Source organism: Onychostruthus taczanowskii, unplaced genomic scaffold, assembly GCF_017590055.1.
Source record: "Onychostruthus taczanowskii isolate IOZ18803 unplaced genomic scaffold, ASM1759005v1 scaffold51, whole genome shotgun sequence".
Taxonomy (NCBI): domain Eukaryota; kingdom Metazoa; phylum Chordata; class Aves; order Passeriformes; family Passeridae; genus Onychostruthus; species Onychostruthus taczanowskii.
Genome location: NW_024502680.1, coordinates 2,668,495 through 2,689,702, shown reverse-complemented (window position 1 = coordinate 2,689,702; position 21,208 = coordinate 2,668,495). Strand labels below are relative to the sequence as shown.

Genomic DNA, 21,208 nt, shown 5'->3' with positions numbered 1-21,208 from the left:
AGGATCCAATTGGCTGAGCATCCCCCACTTGTTTTGATCTGAGCATGGCTTGCCTGAAGGCTGGAGTTGCTGATTTTATTACCCCAGAACACATATTAGAGAGGACAGCAGTGCTAGACATTTACTTTTCTCTGGCTTGGGAAATTCAATTAATTCCATTTAATCAGAGCACAAGTGAGTGCTCCAAATGCAGAGGCATTTGGGATTCTGTTGTAATGAATTGTCTTCTGTTTTCTAACCATATACTGGCATTCAGCAGAACTGATGAAAATCCAGTCTCGTTTTCAGAAAAATTACCTGCTTAGGATCCCTTTCTGGGCAAGCATGGGACACACAGTCCATTATCCTTCAGAGAAGCTCTTACAGTCCCTTCCCCCTTTATTCCTTACCTCACAAATGTCCTTCAGGTGCTTGATGTAGTCTCTCTCTGTGCTTATGATCTCGTTGATGACGTTGGTCCTCATTTGGTCTTTGGTGGTCTGGCCCATCCCAAAGCGCCGGGAGTCGTCCTCTTTGCCCCCCTCCACCTTCAGGGGATAATCTTCCATGGGCTCATCCTGGTTCACCCGCAGCTGGGAGGCACACAAGATGTTCACTGCTCCTGTTGCTAAAAACAGCTCTGCCAAGGAAGTGGCTGCGTGGCAGACACACACTGAGCTGGGACAAGGTGAGAGGAGGCTGTGTGTATTGCCTGGAAACATTTTCCCCTCGGGGAGGCTGAGGCCAGACAGTCCCTTTGGGGAGGGCACATGGCAGCTGCTCCCACTGTGACATGGGTGGGTTTAGGCAGGTATTTCTAGTGGACAGAAGTTACAGGAATAATATGGAGTCCTTCAGGAATAATACATATAAAATCAGGACAGAAATGGTTGATTGAGTGAATTTTTCTTAAATATTTGAAGGGACACTTCAGGAGGGAGGGGAGAACCAGTAAAGGTTGGGTTTTTATCTACTTTATTGTTCTCATACTGTCAGTAACAGATGGCCCCTCGGTATCTGCTTCCCCAGGATTATTTAAAGAGAGTTCATTGCTAAAGCAGAAGCAGACCAGCTGCCTGTGGGCACCGAGGTGGGAAAGAAGGGCCGAGCAGGGCAGGGCGGTGTGGACTCTCGGTGCCCCATCAGATGGCAGCACAGCACGGGCGCAGGGAAGCACCGAGCTCAAGGGCACGGACTGAGCTTTCCACTCTGAGCTCCCTTGCCTGGTACTGCTGCGTGCCCCTGGGAACACTGCATGGCTCAAAGGATCCGTCCCAGCACAGAGAAGGAGTGAAAGGTAGGAAGGTAAAACAAACATAATTATAGGAATTTTTAGTATAGTGACACAGAGCTGCTTTAAACTTTTAATGTAGTTTCTTCTAGGCTCTATGACTTACCACTTGGTACAAATACACCTACGTATAAAACACAGTGCATACCCTCCCTTGCTAACACAGGCACAGATTACATTTACTCACTGCTGAAGCCTCAAGATGTGCAACCCTGGCTCTCCTTCAGTGTGAGCAGGACATCGGCAACTCTTAAACTCAGACCTCGGCCTGAAACTCAGATGTGGAGTGACAGAGCCCTGCAGTCTAAGCCAAGCCTCCAGACATACCAGTCCTCCCTGCCGTGAGCTTGAGAGCCAGTGGTAATTAGCGGGAAATCTTCAGCTGGATGCTTGAATAAGCGTTGTGATTCCTCTGTTAAAAGAATTTCTAACTCTGCATCCCTAATGCCTAGAACTAGTCTGCTTTACTCTGACAAGTTTTTGCCAGCCAGGACAATTCAACTTATCTGTAACATGAAAGAAAAAAATTCTGTGTTTTCATTGCAAGAAAAAGCAGTGCTGAGGTCTTGGTAATCTTATTTGCAAAACATTCCACTGTTTGTGTTAATTACGCAGCTGAGACTAACTCCTGCAGCCTGTAACAAAGCATTTCAAAACTGCCCCGCTTCTGCAATGACTTTTGCTACAGACACCGGATGACCTCGTGTCACCTCCTTTCATGCTTCACCTGGTTTTGGGTCATTTGTGATCTGAAGTGACCTGGATAAAGAGCTAAAGGGCTGAGAATCTCTGCCCTTAGGCACCTCGCTGCCTCTGCAGCGCTGAGGAGCCTGCCCCGAGGTGGTGAAAGCTGTCCGGCACTGACACCCACAGTCACGGTCAGGAGAAAGGAAAAAAGCCTTTTCCCTCAGCGGGACAGCGAGCACAGCAGTTACCAGCCTCCCACACTCCTGGTCCCCCCTGCTTGCCCTGAGAGCTCAGATGTGTTTCAGAAAGCTCTGCTGGAAGTGGAGCCTCTGCAGGATGCAGTAGGCACTGTCTGGGCTGGTCTGCACAGCTCTTCTGTGTGGGCTTTGAAGCTGGCACCAGGGAACAGCCTTGGCCCGCAAGAACAGAGTGTCTCACATTGCCCCAGATCATGGCCCAGACATTTCTTGTGTTTTCCTCCTCCATTCTTTAGTGCCTGGCTCGCAGTGCTGTGTGACAGCCCAGCAGCCTGGTGGCTGAGGAGGTGCATGTGAGTCAGGTGGGTGCACTGCAGAGAGGTGCCTTTGGTGCCACGCTCATCTCTATTGTCTAAGTGGACACTGGAGTGAAGAATCCAGGGATCTGCATCAGGGATTCTTCCAGGAGAGTGCTGCTTGCTCCTGGAAGTGGATGCCATGTGCACAAATCAGCCAGTGTACAGATGGGTAAGCAGGAGCCAGACTGCAACCACCAAACAGGGCAGCTCCCCAGCTGGCACAGCTCAGCTCAGCTCTGCTCCGCTCTGGAGCTGAACCTTTTGCCCTGATTTACTCATGTAGAGGGAGTTCTCCACACTGGTGGCTGCTCAGCCAGGAGGGCACTGTCACATTCACATTCTCTGAAAAATCCCTTTGCCCATGATTTTTCTCCTGGGAAGCTGAGAAGCCTCAGAGAAAAGGAAAACAATTCTTCTCTCATTTGCTTCTCCTGTTCTGTCCTCATGTGGAATGTGTTTGGAGATTGTTTACCCACAGGTGATTGTTCCATTGCATTCTGCTGTCAGTTGTTTTGACTTATTGGCCAATCAGGGCTAAGCTGTGTCGAGACTCTGGAAAGAGTCACGAGTTTTCATTATTTCTTTTTAGCATTCTGTAAGTATCCTTTCTGTATTATATAGTGTACTATTCTTTAATATAATATAGTATCATAAAATAATAAATTATCCTTCTGAGAACATGGAGTGGGATTCTTCATTCCTTCATTCCAACGTCGAGGCACAATACAATAGGACACCCTGTACTGTAGCCCCTTGTAGAGGAATACTAAACAAGACATGCTGAACCATCTCTAGCAGTGAAAGTCCTTAGGAGTCACCACAGAACATTAAACCTGGAGAAGAACAAACACCTACTGCTAAGAGAGAGGGCACAAAGAAAGATGAAGATCTTACCCGAACAAAGCTGGCTGGAAACCAGCCTTCACTGTCCAGAATCCTCCCCCACCACCATTCCTTGTTGGTGGCATCCATTACTTCGATGACATCGCCGGCCTTGAATCCCAGCTCCTGGTCATCCATGGTGACGTGGTCCCAGAGGGCCTCTGCGTACACCACGCTGCCATCGCTGATGAGCTGTGGGCAGAGCAGGCACACCGTCAGTCCCTCCATGGCAGCAGCACCGAGTGCCAGCCTGCCTGCAGCCCTGGCACACGTGCTGCTACCTCTGCACCCCCATGAGCAATGAGGAGTGGCTGCAAGGCTGGCCGTTGGCTTTTGCCCTGCTCTCAACAGCATTTATTCAGAATCACTTGCACACACTACGGTTAGCACCACAAAAACATAAATTCTGGTATTTCATCCTGCTGGTTTTGCCTCAGCCAGTAAACAAGGCTCAGTGGTACCTTGTTTGTGGAGGATGCTCTGGTGCTGCCAGTGCAGCTCTGCTTTGGAAAGCCTTGAAATAAAACCCTGAGCATCAATATTTAGAGACATACTTCAGAGCAAAAAGTTCTGGAATGGCCTGCCCAGGGAGATGGTGGAATCCCATCCCTGGATGTGTTTAAAACAGACTGGATGTGGCACTGGGTGCCAGGGTTTAGTTGAGCTGCTGGGACTGGGTTGGACTCTGTGATCTTAAAGGTCTCTTTCAACCCAGTAATTCTGTGAAAAAGCATTCAGAGTCCTCAGAGCTTCTCTGGAATAGCTAAAGCCTGAAGCCTGTAAGGTGGTTAAACATAGCACTTAAGATGCTTAAAATAAGACTCCTGGAGAGTTTTAAGTAATTATACTGAGGAACAACAGTTATTTACTGCTGGGGCCCACAGAGGCCTCACTCTAGGAAAAACAGGACCCCCAACAATCAAAGAACTCAAACCAAAACCAAAGCCATGTGTCTGGAAGCTGAAAGGAGCACTGAGCTCAGTGATGCTGTTCCTGGAGCCATTGCTGACCGTTCCCACCTCAGCTGTGGGGTGGCCAGGTAACACCTGGGTGCTGCTGCCGTGGGGTCTCTGAGGGCTGAGCCTGCTGGCCACCACAGCAGGAGTGCCTGATGCCACTGGTTCGTCAGGTCTGAGTCTCCCTTGGATTTCAACAACTCCAGAGCACACTCACAGAGTTCCCAGGGCCCGAGGGTACCTGGGACTGTCTGAACACCAAGGGTTTTCCCAAGAAGATGGAGTGCATACTGGAGTTCTGCTGAAAAGGACTTGGCCATTGTAGAGTGGCAGTGAAGGCCTGTTTTTCTCCAGGAAAATGGTGCAATGATGAATTATGGGAAGACAACAGGAAGACAGTATGGGAGGCATACAGGAGAAAGAGAAAAGCTGTAGGAAAGCCACTGTCCCTGGCAGGTGTCCCAGCTGTGCAGCAGTGACACCACAGCACACTTGGCTGCTCAGTCTCCCAGAGCCATCCCCTGCTCTGGGTTACTGCTGCTGCCTCTCCACAAAGGAGAGATAGATGCATGTTGGAAAAGAACGTCAGCATAAGCATCAACTGAGTAAATCAGAAGAGGGTTAATGAGGCATTTGAAAGAAAATTGAAATGCAGTCTGCCTTTGGATAGCAAATGCCCCTTCACTGAACCAGAAACAGCTTAATGCAGTGTTTCCATTCTGACAGAAATAACAGGATGATGAGGAAGGAGAGGGTGAGAGGTTCCCACTTATCTACACAGCCTGTGTGTAGCCAGAGCTAGGTGGGATGCAGTGCACTGATTCTATGTGCATCTCTGTGAAAGCAGGGGATGGATCCATGGGGCAGCAAAACCAAAAGGGTTATTGATGTATTAAAAACAACAGAAGTGCCTTAGAATGGTCATGTAGAAACCTCTCCCCCCCCAAAAGGTGGTGGGATCCGCCCAAGTGAACCACACTAATGCACACAGGGTGGGAAACAAACAGGAGGAGTCCAAGTCCCCACTCCTCCTGGTGTGGAAGGAAAACTGGGATACAGCTGCCACCACAGCAATGTGGTGGGACGATTCTCACAACTGGAGCACTGCAGTGGGTGGCCACAAATCCTTCAGAAGGAGCAGGCATGGAAGGAGAGGCAGTGGGGGAAGCCTGTATGTGAGGGAGTGTTTTGATGGTGATGATGGCAGGGTTGAGTGCTCCCCCTCTCTGCTCTCTGGTGCCCAGTGACAGAAGCCACAGGAACAGCCTGGATCTGTGGCAGGGCAGGTTAGGCTGGATATCAGGAAAAGGTTCTTTCCCCAGAGGGAGGAGGGGCACTGAACACAGGATCACAGCCTCAAGGCTGCCAGAGCTCAAGGAATGTTTGGACAACGCTGTCAGACACAGGGAGGAATTCTTGGGGTGTCTGTGCAGGGCCAGGAGTTGGATTTTGATGGTCCTTGTGTGTCCCTTCCAACTCAAGATACTCTATGATTCTCCAAATAGAGTGATCTCATCCATGAGCTGGATGAGGGGATTGAGTGCACTCTCAGTAATTTAGAGGTCTTAGCTTTTTAGCATAAAGCAGTGACAACTAGAGTAGGGAAGAGAGTGTATGTAAAAGCGTATTTTTCCAGACTTGGCTATCAGATTTCCGCTCCAGAAGAGCAGCTGGGCCCTGGGTGAGGGCAGGTGTAGCCACTCTCACAAAGAGCTCTGCTGCTGCTTTTGGGCAATCCATTTGCAGCGGGACTGCAGGGAGTGGTGCCTGTGCAGATCACAAGCCGGGCCCAGCTCCTCCTGCTGCAGGGAGGGAGAGCAGCAACAGGGTGAGGGGTGCCTGCAGCCCAGCCCTAGGGAAAGATCTCCTGCCCATTCATTTCACAGGGCAGCTGATTAAACACTCAGATGTCACTCTCAGAGCTGGGCGCACACCGGGTCATGGCAGCTGCTGCCACGCCCTGCTGAGTGACACATCCCTGCGGGAAGGGATGGCTGCTGCTCAGGACATGGCAGAAGCTGCTAAACCTTCAGAAGAGTGGCATCCAGCAGGCTTTTCAACACTCAAACTGTGACCAGCACATAGAGAACATGGCTCTTTCTTGGACAAAATACTTTCTCTGTGTGTTTCAATGTGGCAGCCTGGATGAGTGCTCTGAGTGTGATGTGCAGGCTGGCACACACTGTGGCCATTTCCAGAGAGAGACTGAGGGACTTCCTCTAGCACTGAGACAATCACACAAACAGAGCACTGGTGATGTGAAGGCATTAATACCACACAGTACCACGCTGTCACATCTTGGTAATGTGATGAGAAGAGACCTGACCCAGCATTCTCAGCACAGAGAGCTGACACACTCAGCTCACAGAGCCACATGGTTCTACTCAGTCACTGAAATCCACAGGGCTGGGTAGGGAATCCTCAGCTGGTATTTTAATCCATGTATTAATATTTATACCTTACATTTTCTCTATTCAACAACAGCCATACTATGAATATGACTTGGAAAAGACAGGAAGTCACAACTGTGGGATCACCAGCCTGGCCAAACAGGCAGGCAAGACACTGCCAGTTCTCATGCAAAAGAATAAATAAAATACGTCTGAACAACAGGCCAGGATTTGTTTAACCGACAACAAACACCATGTTTCTGGGGAGGAATGATCTATAAGGCATGAAATAAAGAGCAAAAAAAAATTTCATCTGTTCATGGGATTATCTTAATTAATGTAACACAGCAGCACTGAACACACCTTCATGTGCTCAGGCTGACAGGTTCTGCCTGGCCCCCCGCTGCCCCACCTCCTCCTGTGCTGGCACCCCAGGGTGGGCAGGGGCAGACCTGGGCGCTGAGCAGTGCTCGGGGCTCTGCTCCTCTCTGCCCCAGCTCGGGCTGTGCCTTTTGCTGTTATTTCCCACTGTACCCAGTCCAATTCCTAGGCAGAAATACCCACTACACCCAGCCCGAGAGCCCCTCTCCCAGAGCAGGTGCTGTGGGGCAGCTCAGAGCCAGGACTGGCATTTCCATGGCACGGGAGCACCCAGGGTGCCACATGTCACTGCAGCAAGGAGAGCTGCCCCAGCTGGGGCACAGCACTGCCCCATCCTCCCCCAGGGGCAAGCTGCCACGGGCAAAGAGGGGCAGGACTCTGTTACAGTCAGGGAGAAAAATCGCAGAGAAAGGCTTCATAAAATCAAACCTGCCCTCCTGGAATCAGTGTCTGGCCTTGTCAAAGCTAGCATTTTGCAGTTCCCATGTGAAAGCAATCCTGGTGTGAGCAGTTCATTAATATAACAATCTATTCCTGGGTAAAAAAACCCCCAACTTTCACCTGTATAAATTGTCATTAACATAACAATCTATTCCTGGGTATGTTATTTATACCTGTATAAATTGGTTTTGCACCATTAGATAGAAAAATAAAACCTATTCTTTACAAACAACTTCCCTGCAGGTATAGAGAGTTTGAGTGACCAATCAATACAGGATAACAACTTGTTACTGACCAATAAAGTAACTGGAAAGAAAATAAGTGACTAACTGGAGTCCCACACGAGGTGTGTAACACTGAGTAAAAAGGAGTGATGTGAATAAAGAATGGCCTTTTTCCACCATGAAGAAAATGGAATCCTGTGTGGCTTATTCCCATAGGACCCTCCTACTCCAGGAAGGATAAAACCAGCAGGTAAAAGGGTTTTGGCAAAATGTGTTTGAGGTGGCACCATCAACCAGCTCTGCTGAGGGAGCTCCTGGCTCCCAGAGGAGCTGGATGGAAGGGGATGCTCACCCCTGCCAAACACCTCCTCAGCTCAAAGGGCTCAGCTCACCACACTTTGATCTCTGTAATTAAAGCAAGGTTTGGAAAACAACTGTTTATTTCCATATGAAACAACATTTCTGTGCTGGCTTTGTAATGTCAAGGACAACTCAGTACATGTTCTTGAAGAGGTCCAAACAAGTGTGTAGCACAGAAATGTCAGAGAATGCAAACCAGCCACCCCACAGCTGCTCTAGCTCCTGCAGCTGGCAGTGGGGAAAACAATCAGAAATCAACTTCTTTACTTTGCTTATAAAAACATCTAACTTTGTAGACAGCAGCATTTGCAACCCAAAGGCAGCACTAGCCCAGATGCTTGAATCTGCAAATCGAGGACAGCTCTGTTACTGCCCTGGCCTTTGTGTGTCCCAGCCCCAGGCTCCTGTTCCAGCCCTCCCTGCTGCGAGGGGAAGGCACTGGAGCTGAGGCCTTGGAGGGGCTGCCTAGAGCAGAGGCTAGACAAGATTCAGAGAATAAAGTGGGTATTTATTAAAGGCCTTCAAACAGCCACCCCCTGGGCAGTCACAGCCTCCCAGAGGCTGCACCCAAGCTGGACGATGGGCACCAGTTTTTCAGACAATTATAAGTGTGGTCCATTTGCATATCAGGGGTAAATTCTTCAATTACAGCTTCAGCTAATGAAGTTATTTACCCCCAGTTTGCTCCCCGAATTCACTTTCTGGGGCCTGAGGCTGTAGGGTGTCCTTGGATCTCAGACCCAGAGGAATTGTTTTGTCTGACCAAAATACGAAGACAGTTAAATGACACTTTTTATGGACTTTGGAGTTATGCACTAATGCAGTGCAGGAACTGAAAAATAGAAAAGCTGAAATCCTGAGGCCCCAGGGCAGCTCCTCCCATGGCACAGATGGAGGGGAGGATTGATGGATGGCTTCTCCAAGCAGTGTCTGAACAGAGGCTGCCAAGGAGGAGACACAGGCTGGTGCACAGAGCTGCCCCAAATTAAGTCCATCATGTGTGAGCAAACAGACCTGGCATGTCAAGGCCCATGCCGTGGGCGTGTTGGCATTGCAGCTCCTCGGTCCCTGTCTGTCTCAGGCTGGACACCTTGACATAATTACCTCGTATGTCCTGGTCTTGTTTGGACAGGACCTCCAGGCAGTATTAACAGAGATAAGAGATCTCAGCAATTTACAGAAGGAGGGATGAAGATGCCTTTAGGAAATATTTATCTTTGAGCTACTCATTTCTATTTGAATAAAATTTGAATAGCTTTCTCTTGACAACACCAAGTACACTGGATCATGCAAAAAATAAAGGCAGGAGCATCAAAAGAACTGGGAAAAGGGAAGATCAGGGAGAAGGTACCAATAGAATGGAATTTATTTTTCAGCTCTGTGACTCTAAAACAGACATGTTCCACAAAGAGCACCTGAACCCAGCCCCTCCTGCTGAGCTAAAATGGTTGGCATGAAGCCTGTGCTCATTCCTGACGCCCCCAACTTGTGTGGAACAGACTGAAGGTGAACTGGTCAAGCTCACCAAACATTTAAGCCCTGCAGCAGTCCTGACCTCAGAGGCAAAGCCCTGCCACAGCTCCAGTTCCTTCAGCAGTCACTTTGCTTCCAGACCTTCTCCTCTGCCTCTCTCATGCAAGGTGCAGCAGACGAGTGAAAAAAAAATTACTTTCACACATGCCCCAAAGTTGTGCTTCATGCACACAAATACTTATTTTCTGTGAATATGGGCAGAAGCCAAAGCTGGCCTCTGCCTTGAACTGAACCCATGGGATAGTTTTGAAATTGTCACAGAATTCACAGAATGACCAGGTTGGAAGAGACCTTCAAGATCATCGAGTCCAACCCAGCCCCAACCCCTCAGCTAAACCCTGGCACCCAGTGCCACATCCAGGCTTTGTTAAACACACCCAGGGATGGTGACTGCACCACCTCCGCCCCTGCTGGCCACACCATTCCTGATCCAGGCCAGGCTGCTGTTGGTCTTCTCAGCCACCAGGGCACACTGCTGTCCTGACAGCTTGCTCTCAAAACTTCTAGCTTCACTGTCTAATGATGGGCAACAGAGATTAAATTTATCTCACAGGGTTTCTGTCATCTGAGCAGCAGGCACTGAGTCTGAATGAGTTATCTGGATTGGCTTTCCAGAGCATCTCCCCTCGTGGGGAGACAGGCACCCCATGGAAGGGTTCATGTTCAGCACCTCTCTCAGCATGATGAGCTAACCCAGCCCCTGGGCTTCCTGTCTCCCCTCACTGCCAGGCAGGAATTTGGGCTGCCTCTGCTAGACTGGGCTTGCTGCTGCCTGGCTGCAGGCTGCCAGAACCACCAACCCAGCTCTGCAGGCACAGCAAACACTCCAGTGCCTCTTGCTGCCCCCCTGCCCACACGTGCCAGGGCAGCAGGAGCCCCCTGTGCCAGTGTGCCAGGGGCACGTGTCCCCTCGTGGGCAGGGCTCGTGTCACTGCTTCATTCACAGCCCACACAGCGTGCCCTGCCAAGCCATGCCCTTGGCATTTGCTGCCCTTTGCCTGCACTGTACGCTGCATATTTTTCAGCAGAGATTTTTGAGACTGATTAAGGGTAGTGGAGGACTCTCAGGCATTTACCAAGCACTGCAGATCTCCATTCAAAATATTTTAATTTGACAGTGATTCTCCTTAACAAATCTAAAATGTCAGTCAACAAAGATCTTAATCCAGCTAAGTGTGCTACACTGATATTCCACAGTGCTGCTTTTTTAATCAGTGCCTGTAGTTAAACTCCTCATGTGACATCCAGTACAGCTGCCTCCATTTACCAAACATTCAACATTTGTCATCACATTTATTTGGTAAGAACTATTTTCCACAAAACCATTATGACTGGCATTAATTACATTATTCCCTTTTATTTATATCATCTGAGTCCTGATTCCCCCTCAGAAGTGATTTAAACAGATGGGAAGGGGAGGAGGGTCCCCTGCAGCAGGCAAGGAGAGGCTTTGAAATCTGCCTTTAGCAGTGCTGCAGGAGCAGGGAGCAGCCCCTGGGGCAGAGCAGGGGGCAGAGCTGTGCCCAGTGAACCTATGTGTGAAGAGTCTGGCCTGAGAAAGGGGTGCACATCCCCTGGGTGCCATTAAATGGGATCCTTCAAACCCCAGAGTGATGCAAGAACCTCCCAGCTCCTCACCTAAAATGGGGGAGCTGACTATTACAATGCAAAGGAAAAAAACTTGAAAATTGCTTTCAACCATTTAGTTCTGGCTGAAATAACTCAGGGGAGTCCTTAGGAAGGAGAGGGGACAGTCACCTGCAGCTGAGGAGGACATCTAAATCACCTTGACCCTGGCAGTTCCCCCAGGGCTCCAAGCACCACCCTCCCATGGCCTGTCAGTCAAGGGGGACTGCTAATTTGGGGAAATAAGATCCCTATGTTTTGGCATAAGGAAAAACCAGGAGCAAAGCCCTTCTCAAGCCTTCAGGTAACTCTGCAACAGGTTCTGGGTGTGTCACATTTTATAGCTGCACATTGCAGTAGCTGGTAACATGTACAGGAGGTAAAGATGAAAAGCAGCTTCCATTTTAACCTGTCAAACAATTTTCCAGAGGGCATTTGTTGAAAATTCTGTATATAACACGTTTATTTTCTGGTATAAGTGAAACGTATTTTCACTCTTTCTAAAACAAGTAGATACAACACTGAGTGACAGGGTGACAAAATGGCAACAGAAATGCAAATGTAACAGAAACAATATCTAACATAAGTGACTGACTAAATGAGCTGCTCCTCAAGAAGGTCTTTGCAGACCTATTTAGGAAAACATCAGCCCTCTCCATCAGGGTCAGAAGCCCAAATATCAGGAATGACTCAGAAAGAGAGAGGAGAAGCAGGCAAGGCACAAAGAGCAGCACGAATCAAAGGTGGGAAGAGTTTCTAGGCCAGCACAAGCCAGACAGACCTTGAAGCTGCAACAGAGACAGGTGGATGGAGGGTGGCCATGAGTTGAAGGCTCACAAAAAGGTTCTTTCTAATCCAGGCTGCTGGGTGCCCAGTGAAGCCACCTTTTTTTGGGACAAAAGCAGGACCTTTTCCCTGTGGTGCATAATTAAGCTGTGTCACAGGAAGCCCCACAGCCCAAGGCTGCGATTTTAAAAGGTGATTTTAAAAAAGATTAAGTAAATGTAAGTCCTTCAAGGACATTTAAACACATCCTGTCTGGATACAGCCCACCAAGGACCTTAAACACACCTGGGAAGGTGCACAAGGCAAAGAGCCAGGCCATGCTTGCCTCTGCTCCTCAGCAGTTACCCAAGTCACAGGTAAAAGTGTCACTGGCTGGCCCCACAGACCTGGGCATGAGGATGGCAACACTTATCTCACAGAGCATTAGGGCATGAGGATATAAAAAGCACAGAAGGAAGGAAATGCTGATTATCTGTATTACCCACAGATACAAATTGTTCTTAAAACCAGCGAGCCCCGGAGCTGTTAACCTGGCAGGCACAGCTACATCCCATGAGGAGCAGCAACACTGGCATCCAGGTGGAAAATCAGCAGCTGCCAGCACAGTAATTACAGGGACATGAGGATGTCCCCTGGGACGGGGCTGTTTCTTTCTTGGCTGGGACTCCTCAGCACTTCCACACATTCAATAGAGCAGATCCCACACACTCCATCCTACATCAGCATTCCTCACCAGGGACACACATCTGGAGCAGCCATCCATCCCTACACATGGATGTGTGACTCCTGGCGTGCATTTCTTTCCTCCAGAAAGGAGGATGAAAATGTAGCCAGGGAAACCTGGCTGTCCAGATACTGCCTGGGAGAAAGAGTCCCTGGACACGGGTCACAGGAGCAGGCACGTGCCACATCCTCACTCAAAATGTCCAGAAAGCCCTTTGCAATTAAGAGCTCAAAGGACCTCAAAACCTCCTTAAAGACACAAAACTTAAGTCATTCCAAAGCTCTAAATCAGCTTAAACAGCTTAAACTCAACTAAGGCCCTACAGTGTTTTAAGCATTTTAAACCCATCTAAAGCCTTAAAGTGGCTTAAGGAGCTTGAAATACTCTAAGGCTTAAAAGTGGTTTAAGATCTCTAACTTTTGGCTCAGGCACTCCTCTCCCACCCCTGACTCCTCATCCCAGCCAGTCCCAGTTACCCCAACCATCCCAGATGCTGCCAGAACAGCACCTGGAAGTTGCCCATGTACCCTTCTCCTCCTTCCCTCGGTTTCAAAGACTGCAGAGGTGCAAGGCCTGGGGCTGAACCTCAGGCTGGAACAAGACTCTGACCTAGGGCTCACACTCTACAAAGTTTGTAGCTTCTGGTTCCAGTTTGGCTGCTGATGAAAATTGTGTCAGACTGCCTGACTCCCCACTTGACCTCACCAAGAGTTTTGAAGTCTGCACTCACCGCAGAGGATGAAGCAAAGCTCGTTACCACAATTTTTGCATTTTCTGATGCCCTGATTTTAACTGTGCAACCTGAGAATGGAAATGGCCCAGGACGTTTCTGTTTGGTTGTTCACACATTTAAGAGTGATTGCTGTTGCATCTTTTTTACACTGCCATTTCTCAGACACCCAAGTAAAAACTATTTTCATCAGAAAATTGTATTTAATGCTACATTAACATATTTCTCTGCCACTTATGCTTTCCCCATTCTCCTCTTGCTGCAGGAGTACCCTTCCTCTGTGCACTCCCACCAGCACATTCCCCTGGGATATTTCCTCTCCTTTTCCCTCTCTGCAGGACAGCTCCTGCTTCCACCACTTCTCTCATGATTTAATTCTGGAATTTTTCCTATCTACTGCCTCTTTTGCTTTCTCTTTCATCATTATTTCTTTGCACAAATGAGGATAATACTCCACAGATCCCACAGGATAATGTAGCCAAACCAGTTCAGCTGTAGCTATTCTGCCACACAGATTTTTTGAGGATAAATGCTGCATCCTGGCTCCTTGAAGAAGGAAAGGAAAAGGAGCCATGCAGGCCACAGGCTCTCTGCCTGCTGATGACTCTTCCCCCAAAAGATACAGCAAGTTACGGAATCACTTATAGCTTGAGGACAAATTAATCTAAATTTGTTTTACAAATAAGGTTAAAGAAAACATTTAAAAGCAGATACCAATTGCATTGCTACAAACCCTTCTGTATCATCCAAATGTCAGCACCAAGCCCCAAACACAGTTCATGGCTTCCCTTTTCATGTGTGTGCATGAGTTAACTGCAATGGAACACACTGCAAAAAACATGCTGAAATCATTTTTACTGCTCCTGTCTCCTGTGAAAACATCTCCCTTGCATTAGACTGTGCCCAAGTCTGTACAGCACTGGCAGGTGCTGGCAGGAGTGCTGGGCCAACACAGATTGTTTATCAATTTCCATGATGTGGCTCTAAGATGTTCTCCCTGCCTCAGAAGAACCATGCACAGTTCAGTATCCATTTTCTTTCTTAATCTTTTCCTGAGAGGGAACCCCTGCAGGGTTTTGGTGACATAAAACTTATAACTTCCACCACCCATCCTCTGTCTGGTGATCTCTTTCCCATGGTACACACACTGGGCTAGATCCTTTCTTCACAGAACTAAGAACTGCTGTTTGTCCTATTGTTTGAAAATGGGGCAGAGGAAAATCTGAACAGACAGAGAAGAACAAAAAAAAGACCTTGATAATGTCTCACTGTCAGGCAAAGGATGCTGTCTAAGCCTTTGTTTTTGGTTAGTATCTGTAAATATAAAAATGAGCGATTTCTTTTGTAGTCCCTGCAGAAGGTTCTTCAAGTTATGTACTCCCTAGAAAAAACAAAAACCAAAAAACAAACCACCTTCTCCTTTTGGAAGTGTCCTGTGCTAGGTGAAGAAAATGTTCAGGAAGCAACAGCTTCCTGGGATCTTCTGAGGCCCTGTACTATTTTGCTTTTGAATATATCCATTTTCTTCATTTGCCTCACATCCACATCATCTGGATGAGGAGATTTAATGGCCTAAACAAAGCTAAGGCCTCGAACAAGTACCACACTCCTGTTTCCAAGAGCACATTGCAAACAAGTCCTCTGACTGCAGGAGACCAAAGCAGCTGCTGCTCCTCCTGCAGGACACGCCTTTGGTCCAGGGAGGACATCCACACCTCCTGGTGTGCACCAGTGCTCATTCCTGTCACCCTGACTCCCTGCACAGCCCTGACACCAAGAGTCATCCTGGAGTGATCCTGGCCACAGCTTTCAGCAGGACAAAGTGGTTCTGCAGAGGCAGCTCACTTTCAGCTGAGCACGTTCTGGTAGGGCAGGCAGCGATGGGCTCCTGCCATCCCCAGCACTCCTCTCTTGGCATCCAGGGCAGATCTTCTCACTTTATAATTAGATTATGCTTATTATAACAAATGCTGGCTCCTGGGCACTACAGGTGTGAACTGGGACGCTAAAAATACCAAGCCATGACTCCTTAGCAGCCTGTCTTTGCCTAATCTCCTGCTGGAACCATTTCATCTGGTGAGGTGAGGAAAGCTGAGTTGGGCTGAGACATCCCTGTGTAGCTGCTTGGATTCACACAATGCCTATATCCAGTGGTTTTATTTCCATATAACATTTTCCACAGCACTGCAGATACTCAACATGCCAGGAAGGGACCAGATCATGTTTGAGAACAAGCACAAGCAGTGGAGCCCTGCTGTACCTGTGCTGCTCAAAAACACTCAGGTACTGAGTACTACAAACCAGCCCAGCTCAGCAGGAGACAGCAACTGATCCCATTCCTGAGCTGATATCCCAAATGGACACAGCACAGGACAAGCACAAGGTTTCCAGGTGTGGGCTCTGTGCTGTGTCACCTTGATTTGCACAGCTCTGGGCAGGAGGGGCTGCAGGAAGCACAGAGGGGGCTGAAGGCAGCCCTTGTTCCCCCAGCTACCTGCTCTGCCACCAAGGGACAGCAGAGATTCAGGTGTCCGGTGTGAAACTGGTGCTCTCTGGAGGGGGAAGCACACTGGAAGGGGCTGTGCTAGGGTCTCTCCCCAGGGAGGAGAAGGGGAAGACAGGGCAGGACCTGTGTGCTGCAGCAGGATGGGTGGGACCAGAGCCCAGTACCAGCCCCTTGTTCCAGAAGGGCCAGAGCCCAGTACCAGCCCCTTGTTCCAGAAGGGCCAGAGCCCAGTACCAGCCCCTTGTTCCAGAAGGGCCAGGTCTCCTGGGTAGTTGCAAGGGAGACCAAACTCCCCAGTTTCCCTCTCTGTGGTCCTTCACACCTGGCTGACTCCTCTGCTGAAAGGTTGACCAACACCCTCTTGGTACTTTGGGAGACATTTTTCTTTTAGCACCTCCAACACAGATGAGCTATCACATTTATCAATACAAATGCAGGAAGCTTGCATGCACACAACAGGACGGGGAAAGCCACTGTGGTGTGAGAGAGGTCCACACCACCTCTTTAAGTTCCAATTCTGCCACTGCCAAATGCAGACACAGAGTGGGTGCACTGTATGTGACACCAAGGTCATGCCTGGAGTAATCCTGGCCAAAGAACATATACAAAGATTCATATAAGACATAATTTTATTCCAGTTTGCAGCACACTCTGTAGTTAACAAGGCCAGTGACAGCATCAATAACAAGTACTCTCCCTCTAGAAATCTTTCTTTAACCTGTGTAATGTGTCTTCTTTTGTTGTGTGTTAATTTTTTATTTTCTTTAAATCAAAACACTGTAAGGAGTAATTAAAAGTAATTGTTGATGGTATCATCCTAAATGCTTACTGTGTTTCTTATCTGGCCAGCTCATGCCTTGGATTCCAAGAATAAATCACAAAGGCAGCAGATACCACATATCACCACAGAAAAGAGTTTAGCCTGGGAGAACAAATTAAGCAAAGATATAATCTAAAGCCCAGATCTCCCTTTGGAAATGATGCCTTGGTCTGGCTCCTGTTCACAGATGCTCTTTGCTCTCACAAGGCTCAAAGCAGAGCAGAAACAGAGCTCTTGCCTGTTAAATGTTCTGGTGAACTTGTCCCATGCAGGGGCACAGCACATCCCTGTCCCTGCAGGGCTCAGGGCACGTCCCTGTCTCTGTCTCAAAGAGCACCACAGGGCATGGGAAGAGTGCAGGCACAGCCTCCCTCTGCACCCAGGGATGAAGGAGGAGAAGGAGGAGAAGGAGGAGAAGGAGAAGGAGGAGATGTCCAGTGGCCACACGAAGGCCTGGCAGCCATGCCCTGCTCTACAGCAGGAGCAGGGAACAGTGGGCACCAGGGAACAGTGGGCACCAGGGAGCAGGGGGCACCAGGGAACAGGGGGCACCAGGGAGCAGGGGGCACCAGGGAACAGGGGGCACCAGGGAGCAGGGGGCACCAGGGAGCAGGGGGCACAGGGCTCCCCAGCTGCCTTGTCCCCTGCCCTGGCAGTGCTGCTCCCTCCCAGGCCTGTGGCCCCAGTGCCAGGGCAGGGCCTGGTGTTCAGGGAAGGCAGTCCCAGCCTTTCTGCAGAGCTCTCCTGGCAAATAAGTGCACTGAGAGCAAACTAGAAAACCCACCAGAAATGTCAGAGCCTCCTCCCTCCCCTCAGAGCTCTCCTTCCCCACTGTCTTTCTATCACCATCTACAGCTTCTGCACATGATTCAGGGATCCTTCAGCAGCTCTCTTCTTCCTGGCTTTATTGGCCATTGCAGCTTCTTCAGCAGGACTGAATGAGTCACAACTAACACCAGGCTGATTAACACTGATCAACTGCAGCTTCCAGCTGAATGTATGCAGCTCTAGGGGAAGCTGAGGAAGGAGGAAAACACTGATGTCCCCATAACAAAACTTGACACAAATACTTAAGCATTAGTCAGGTATCAAGAATCTAAACAAGCACTGGAAAGAAGAAATTAGAATTCACCAAACATTAAGTGGAAAAGTGTTCCCAGGCTCATAGCAACCCAAGCTAACACCTGTGGCAGGCAATATTAGAACATGCACTTCCAAAGGGTTCTCTGTAATCTTGATACTTTTCTGATCAGAATTTTTAAATGCAAGACCAATTCTACTTTTTCTGCTCCCAACTGTTCTGGTACAAAATTGTCCCAAGCAGGGAAGGGAAAGGCAATTTCACCAGAGGGCACATTACCCTTTCCTATAACATACTTTTCTTCCTCACTCTCCTGCACACCCCAGAGCCCTTGAAAGAAACAATTCCTCCCTTTAGCTCTGTAGCAGTGAGCAGGTCTTCTGCTCCTGGGGAAAGCTGGGGCACTTTCCATCAGCAACTGCAATGCTTCCTGCAGGAAGCAGCACGGCAGCTCTGCACCCCAGAGGCACCAACTGCCCAACCTCACAGCATTCCTAGGCCTTCCCAGGTTTGATATTCCCAACCTAGCAGAGCATTCCAGCAAGCAGAGGAATAAGGCATCCCTAAACTGAGTGTGCAGCAGTAGCAGAGGGTGAATTACTCCATCACCACAAGACCAGCTCCATGCTAACCAATTTTACAGGACCCTAAATAAAAAGAAGTTCCTGAAAAACTTCCCTTAAGTCCCTTCCTAGGCAGAGTGGAACAGGAAGCTACAGCCTCCAGTTCAGTGACAAAAGCCACTCAAGGAACATTTCAGGGACATGGCACCGAGCTGAACAAGAGCATGAGTCACTTGGTGCATCCAGGCTCAGCCTGGGCTGGCAGACACCTGTGCTCAGCTTCCCAGCTGCCCCACACGGCTTCCACATGCTGAGCCAAACCTGGGATTATGAATGGAGTCCATCTCCAGCTCCTCTTCAGAGGAGTGGATGCAGGCCCTGTGAATAACTGCTCTTCTCACCAACATCAGGGTTTTTTTGCAGTATTTCAAGATACAGAGCAGGCATGACAGCAATAAGTGGCAGTCTAAACTCGGTGCAGGGGCTGCCACGATGCTGAGGCCTCTCACTGCTCCCACTGACGACGGGTGGGAGCTTCTGAACCTCAAGCACTTTGAGAACCAGCTCAAACCTTGTACAGGATTTGCCCCCATAGGCAGCTGCCAAAAGCTTTCTGACACCTATGAGCCCAAAGCCATACTTTGGTCCCTCATGTGCCATTTGAAGAGTGAGGCATACATTCCCATAACTCACTTGGCCTTTCCGAGAAACAATCCTTTTTCCACCTTATGCCATTTGGTTCTGATTCCAGTTGAAACTAAGACCTCGTTAAAGTTTAGAGGCAAGAGAAAACAGATTTGTTTGAAAGCCAAGTTGTGAGCTGTAGTTAGCTTTTGGGTTTTTTAATAGTGACCTCAGAAAACAACATAGACTGGATGGTTTTGGTGGCTGTTATCACAATGGTTAGATAATAGAATTCATAGCCTAGTTTGAGATTTTTAATAATTCAAAACTGTTCATCTGCATAAGAGATTCCCAGAGAACTGGAAGGACCTGGGGCCTGCTGCTGCCCCACACTCAGAACTGCAAAAGAGTGTCCTCTCTCAGGGAAAAGATGTTCCGTGCCTCAGATGTAACAGAAAGGAGCTCCACAGGTACAAATTCCATTCTTTGCGTGCTAAAGTGACGTGGTTTTGTACGACACTGATGTATTACACAATCACAGAAATAACTGATACAGAGTACATCACTCATGATGACAGAAACAATACCACCATCCAGCCTTTCTCAACACCAGATCAGACTCCAGGAGCCATAAATATTCAGGTCTGAAAGAACTGCAGTAGCCTCAACCATTAGTGCCAGCAAACACAGTGCCCTTGCGAAAGCTGTACTTAAATTGCAGACTACCTAACACACAAAATGAAGGATCCTGCTGAATTTTAAGGGCTTGCATCTTTTGCAGTCTTCTGCACAAAAGCAAGCAGTGTCATTAAGAACAGTGCACCGTGCCTTCCTTTCCAGTCTGTCCTCCTCCAGGGATTGGTCTCCTCCAACGCCATCAAGTCGAGGGTCGCTCCACTGGGGTGCCAGTGCCAAGTGCGGATGTGCTGTGATGTGCAGGGCTGCTGGTAACATCACAGGGGTGAGCAGGCCTGCATGGGGCAGGCAGAGCAGGCCTGCATGGGGCAGGCTGCCTCGCTGCCCTTTCCTCCTAGCCTTGCACAGGAGCTCTCCTGGAGCTGTTGCCCCGCTGGGCACGGCTGCCCCGGCCCGTCGGGAACCAGTGGCCTGCGGGCAGTGTCCTGTGCCGTGGCTGTGCCAGCCATTTTGATACATATAGCTGATAAGCACTGAGGTATCATAAAGGAAATGGGATTAAAGCCAACAAAACCCTCCTTGCACACTGCTGCAGTGTTTATTCAGCCTGAATTCCTGATGGACTCTATTAATCAATCTCTTTGGCTAATTGGGCATTACTCATGGCACAGCACAGCACAGCGCTCACAGTGACAGAGCAGCGGAGGCGTTCAGGCTTCAGCTTTTACAGCAGGTGTTTACATGTAGCTGGTCCTTGTGTAAGGGCTCCTTACAGGATGGCTGTCCATCTGCAAGCAAAGCAGCATCACTTCAGGCTTCTCCAGGGCTCAGATGGGCTACGTGCAGGCACGGAATCGTCATGGCTAGGAATCAAGGCTGATTAGTGCCACGGAGAGGTTACAATTAAGCAGGTTGGCTCTGTTAGCTCTCTCTCCCTTTCTCTTGTTTACCTGGGATCCAAAGCGCAAGGCACAAGTGATGACAGGAGGAGAGTGAGCAGGGGAGCAGGGTGGGGAAGGAGCTGATGATTAAAAAACACGGGAGGAATACTCTGAGACACACAGTCACCGTAACAGCAGACAAGCAGACCAGAGGCAGACAACGACAAGCTGACCTGCTGATTTGTTGCCCAGTCCTGGAAAGCCCCATGCACCACACCACTACCGGCAGTCCTCCTTCAGTGAAATGCCAAAAGAAACATCAGCACCACGTTGACGATGATGAGGAAGAGCAGGATGACAAAGACCACTACCCGCTGGGTCTCCGGGTTCATGTTGCAGCGGAGGAAAGTGTGAAGCGCACTCCATTTGTGCTTGCTTCTGTCGGGGACCTTTGCCATGGCTTCAGCCCCCAGGAGGGGAAAAGAAAAAAAAAAAAAAAAAAAAAAAAAAAAAAAAAAAAAAAAAAAAAAAAAAAAAAAAAAAAACCCAAA

At 48.9% G+C, this 21,208-nt stretch overlaps 1 protein-coding gene across 1 annotated transcript in view; it reads right to left on the bottom strand.

Annotated features, from left to right (window-relative positions):
• ARHGEF4 (Rho guanine nucleotide exchange factor 4) overlaps window positions 1-21,208 on the bottom strand; it is a 104,588-nt gene that overhangs the window by 8,864 nt on the left and 74,516 nt on the right. Inside the window, exons 3-4 of the mRNA XM_041416334.1 lie at window positions 3,408-3,587; window positions 390-572 (exon numbers count right to left, since the gene is read on the bottom strand). Coding sequence (XP_041272268.1) covers window positions 390-572; window positions 3,408-3,587 — 363 coding nt within the window. The remainder of the gene's footprint in view (window positions 1-389; window positions 573-3,407; window positions 3,588-21,208) is intronic.